We start from the raw sequence: 5426 nt of genomic DNA, 5'->3' as shown, positions 1-5426 counted from the left end.
CATGATGTCTTCTCTTGACTCAAATCGGGTTCCTTTCAGCGGCATTTTCAGCTTGGGAAATAGCCAAAAGTCACACGGAGCCATGTCGGGGGAGTAGGGAGCCTGACGAACCACAGGGATGTTGTGTTTGGCGATGAAAGTCTGAATCAGATGCGCAGAATGGGCGGGTGTGTTATCATGATTAAGCTGCCAAGTTTTTGCTGCCCACAGATCCGGACGTTTGCGCCGCACAGCATCACAAAGGCGACGAAGGACCTCCTGGTAGTATTCCGTTGTGATGGTTTGGCCTTGTGGTACGTACTCATGATGCACAACCCCATGGGAGTCGAAGAAAATGGCCAACATGACCTTGACATTGCTGCAGACCTGCCGTGCTTTTTTTGGCCTCAGGGATGTCGGATGTTTCCACTGTGACGACTGCATCTTGGTTTCCGGGTCGTACTCATAAACCCACGACTCCGCCTGTGATCATGGTGTTCAGAAAGTTGGGGTTACTGTTTGCATTGTCCACAATGTCCTGTGCGATTTCCAGACGGCGTTGCTTCTGCTCCATTGTTACGAATTTCGTGGACACACTCCTCATGCCCAAATCCTCGGTCAAAATTGAATGTACCGATCCACTGCTTACCCCCATCTCGTTTGCAAGTTCTCAGACTGTGATATGACGGTCCTCCATGATCAAAGTCCGCGCTTGCTCAATGACATTCTCATTTCGGCTTGTTGAGGGTCTGCCTGAACGTGGTTTGCTGTCCACTGATGTGCGGCCATCTTTGAAGTGGTTGTACCACTCATTTATCCGTGAGGTGCTCATGGCATCATCCCCGAAAGCCTGTTGAATCTTGTGAATGGTTTCACTTGGGTATCGCGAAGCTTTTGGCAAAATTTGATGCAATATTGCTGCTCGTGTTATTCCGTCATTTTACACCTTACTGGAATCCGACGAGCGCTCACTACACGTCCTCACTCATAGGTCGACTGCCAGCGACTGACACTTTCTGCAGGCAGGAAAAAAATTCACGACTGTGCATGAATGTCCCCCCCCACATCTCCACTGAAGGGAGCCTCCCGCGCTTCATTGGTTTACATGGGAAAAAAAGAAGGTTCGATACTTTTTGAACACACCACGTATATAGAAGCTTTGAAGCATGAGGTACATTTGAGTGTAAAATCTGTTTGATATACCATGTGTGTTTCAGGTGTTTCTTTATTCTTGACACATCAGCACCCCCGTTTGATGTGAATTTGGTGCTGTACAGCCAGCAGCTGAGCAAAGATCTTGTCATGAATGTATACAGTGGTGGAAAGTGGGGGTCATACCGACACCTCCCTCTAGACAGCTGTGCCACTGTCACTACACCACATGCATGGCTCAACATCATGACCCCAGGAAATCTGTCCAGCTTCAAATGGTTGGAGGGAAATCTGGACCCTGAAAGGTATGAACCATCTCTTGTATTCAGAAGTGCCCATGCCTTTATACACCTAGGAATTGACTGTCACACCTTTCAAAATTTTTGAATGGATATCCTTAGCTCCTTTCTGTGTTATTTAACACCTCAAAGCCATCATTTCTGAGCACAGAGCAGAGTAAAAATCTTCTCTTACACTGGATGCTGTGATTATCAGATCATGTTAGCAGCTGTTGTAGGAATATCAGGATTCCCTTTGTTTATGGTAAAGAATTTTTATTCAGAGTTTCGAAAAGCACCCATGTTATGAGTGGTGCAGTCATCCATGGAAGACATTCTTGACAATGTCATCTGTTTTGATTTCAAATCAGAGATAAGTATGCATCATTATTGTTCATCATGGCACTTTACTGGCTCCAGGGGGTTAAGTTCACTGTATCCTGTTGCTTGAATCCTAAGATCTGGCACTATATTCACCACAGTATTCAGGGATGCTCACCATTTGACCCTGTGCTGAGCCAGTTGAATCAATTTCACATCTTTACAATATATGTCTTTAAGATTAACTTAAATATTATCCTCCCATCTGTGCCTCCATCTTGCAAATAGGCCCTTGCATACAGGATTTTCAAACAAAATTTTGTATGGACTCCTCATTTTCTGCATACAAGCTGCATATCCAGGCCATCTCATCTCTCCTGCTCTAATCGCCATAATGTATAAGGGGTGGGCCTTCTTGGCCCTTGCACCACAACCACAGTGATCTATTGTGGCAATAATACTATAATACTAATACCATAGTAGTAATAGGTAAATGGACCATATAAAGTAAGAAAAAAAGAAGAGCTGGAATTCTTGCTTGCCACCTCCCAAATTCACTTTGCTCTGTGTCAGTGATCATTGTATTTCTCAAGCCCTGATGGATATAACTCATTTACATGTCATAATTGAGGAGGAATTCTCTTATGTTCCAGGGTACAAGCAAAACCGGATGAGAAATTGGTTCAAATTTATTACTCTGCCCTTAATTTCCGAAATGTGCTGTTGGCAACTGGGAATGTTGCAGTAAATGTCTCTGTAGAGGATCACCTCATCCAGGTTAGAACACAGACCCAGTTCTGCCAAAATTCATTGGTAATACTACATAAGAACAAGTTTCATCATATTCCCTTCCTGCCCACAGAACTTGGACAACATTTAATTCATTATTCTGCTAATGGAAATGTCCAGATTCTTAATTTTGCCCCATTGTGAAGATGTATGGGGGACTGGAGTGGAGTTTCACATGTCCTTACTTTAGGCACTAGGTGGAGGGGGGAAGTCAGCTTCATGCCATGGCCACTTTATGCCTGGAGAGAGCCCCCAGTACCCATTGCTTTAGAGGCTGGGTGGGTGGTGTTACAAAGAGGAACATCTTTGCTCTTGCAGGAACTGTAGCTCTGATTCCCTGGTCATCCAGTCTGTAGGCTAGTTACTGCAATAACTGAGTTACCCCCAATCACACTAATGAAGACAGGCAACTCCTCAGTCGCTAACTCGATGAGAAGGTGATGGGTCTAAGCGACCATAGACACAGTTGATGGAAATTAAACAGGCCCTCTTTCTGAAGGGTTTTGACTCTAGCTAAGATTGAGGCTCATGATGAACCCAAAGATACATGGGGGTTGCACAGTGGATCCAATAAAGGTCCTAGTACTTAAGGGGCAACAGTACAATACAAGTGGTCATTGCCTTCTCACTGAGTTAGTACAAAATTCCCATCTTTCATGGAACTCAAATGTTCATTACAATCTGTATAGTAGTCTGCCAGTGGAACCTTATTCTGGACCATATGATTCCAGTATAACTCAGCTGTAGTTGATGAATTAATTTAGTTTTAGTGGACTCTCGCTTGAAATGGGCAACCTTCTTTATAGACTCTTTAGTTATTTTGTAAGTTTTATTACGTCTGTGGTAGTGCAGTCTTGGAAACTCAAAGTAGCAACAGTGTACAGCATGTCAGATGTTTCTCTGTTAAGGTATTCTGCACTGCTAAATTGTGATACTGCATCTACAGAAGTTGTAGACTGGCAGACCAGAAGGCATCCAGGAGTGATTGTTATAGAAATAAGTATTTCAGTAATATACTATTTCAACTCAGTTGCCAATATATAATGTTAAGATGACATTGCACTGAAACTAAGTAACTTACACCTTATAGCAGACTCCTTCTTGAGTAGGTAATACATGCTGGATTGTTCAAGACATTTCTATCATCTCATTGAGCTTGAAGGCACCTTGTCATGTTGACAAAACACCCACTACTTGGTCCCATCCTAAACCAAATGACTTTAGCCTACACCCTCCCATCCTGTTTCAGCAGGGTCAGTTTTACTCTTATCCTCCAAATCATGCCTAGGTCTTACTATGTACTTGTAGCTTCCCTTTGGGATTCAAAGAAAAAGAGAATACATTTCTCAATTCTTGTACATACCCTACATGCATTGCCCATCTCATCCTCCTTGGTGTGGTTGTCTTAATATTTAATGGAGAGTACAAATTGTGAAACAACTCATGCGGTTTTCTCCATTCTGTTGTTCGTTATTAAAAATCTGCTGTGAAAACAAATTTCTCATTATTATATGCATTTGCTGTAATGAAATTTTACAGTGTATATTACAAGAAGGTACCACTGTGCAATGACTTTTGTGTTTTACTGGGAACAGAAATCTTTCCTGTGTATAATATTTAATTTTTTAAAACAGGCAATTGATTATTGTATATTTTAAAGCATTACAGTTATTATGATAAAATTTACACTTTTGGTTTCCTGTTGGGGCAGAACAATGTTCAAGGGCTGGAATTCTCTGGACGTGATCACAGGGGACGGCGTGTCATGGGAATAGTATATGGTCTGGCCCTAGCCTCTGTGCTGCAGGCAGACAAAGCGATGCTGTGGGATGTACCTGATCACTGGACACTTGAGGATGCAGCAACTGTGCCTATGGTCTATGTAACAGTGAGTAGAAATCAGTAATATAAGATGGAGAAACTTCTACCCAGCAAAGACATTCTTCCTACTTTCTGTTTTAAGTAACATTTCTACAAAACAAATGAGCTGAGCACTGATGCCCATATCATTCATGCCTATCTTAACATGTTGTGCACTAGGTACTCAGTTCTTAATCCTTCTTTTGCCCCAGGCCATGTGTTTGGCTGCAACATTTTGTCTGAAACATTTCTTATTGGTACTAGGTTTGTGACTGACTTAGTGTTGGCTGTCCAGTGTACTGTCTTCTTGGATGTGATGCTCTATAGCAGTGTTTACCAACCTGTGGTCCGCGGACCCCTGAGGGTCCGCGAGTAATTCAAAAGGGGTCCGCGGGATAGTTTATTTTCATTAAACTTTATCTTATCATGTTCCTCACACCTGGGATATTTGCAATGTATATCTCTGGCTCTTGAGACCCATGGTTGAAGTAAAATTTAACGGGACTGTTGGTACCGTTACTTCTTCCCTTTGTAAAGAAGAGGTGAATAACCAACGATTTGTGTAGCTTTTTCCAAGGACATTTTCTTTTGGTCGACCCATTGCATCTCAGACCCGTGTTTCAGGGTGGACTGCTGTCCTAGTACCTGCTGTCCGACCATTCTCCCCTCCTCCCCCACCAAATCCATCCCTCTTTGGTTGGGAATAAACCTGGGACCATTGACCACGTTTCTTATTCATTTCAGTGGCAGAGCGAACAACCCGTGTTTCTTTAGTTTTTGTGCAGTGAATTTTTATAATATTATACAAGTGTGTTTTTCTCAGTGTAGTATTCAGTTTTTCTGCTTTTGTTCAAATAATTGAGTTCACAACGAAACTTCTGATTTTCACTGATATGTTGGGTTTTTGGACTTTATCCATTGTCCTGGTTCTTAAGATAACAAATAAAAACATGACGTTTCGGAAACTGGATCTGTTTCCGTCCTCAGGTGAAGGAAAACACCTGTTCAGTTGGGTCCGTTAGAAAGAGCTAGCCTCAATCACTGGAC

General features: G+C 42.5%; 1 protein-coding gene across 1 annotated transcript in view; it reads left to right on the top strand.

Annotated features, from left to right (window-relative positions):
* LOC111874303 (fatty acid synthase) overlaps positions 1–5426 on the top strand; it is a gene marked incomplete at its 5' end in the record, with an annotated part of 84064 nt that overhangs the window by 29852 nt on the left and 48786 nt on the right. Inside the window, 4 exon segments of the mRNA XM_033755402.1 lie at positions 211–218; positions 1197–1436; positions 2384–2507; positions 4231–4407. Of these exon segments, the coding sequence (XP_033611293.1) occupies positions 211–218; positions 1197–1436; positions 2384–2507; positions 4231–4407 (549 nt within the window).

This window comes from Cryptotermes secundus, unplaced genomic scaffold (assembly GCF_002891405.2).
Source record: "Cryptotermes secundus unplaced genomic scaffold, Csec_1.0 scaffold2154, whole genome shotgun sequence".
NCBI classification, from domain to species: domain Eukaryota; kingdom Metazoa; phylum Arthropoda; class Insecta; order Blattodea; family Kalotermitidae; genus Cryptotermes; species Cryptotermes secundus.
The sequence above is the reverse complement of the archived record's forward strand: the minus strand, read 5'-3'. Positions and strand labels throughout refer to the sequence as shown.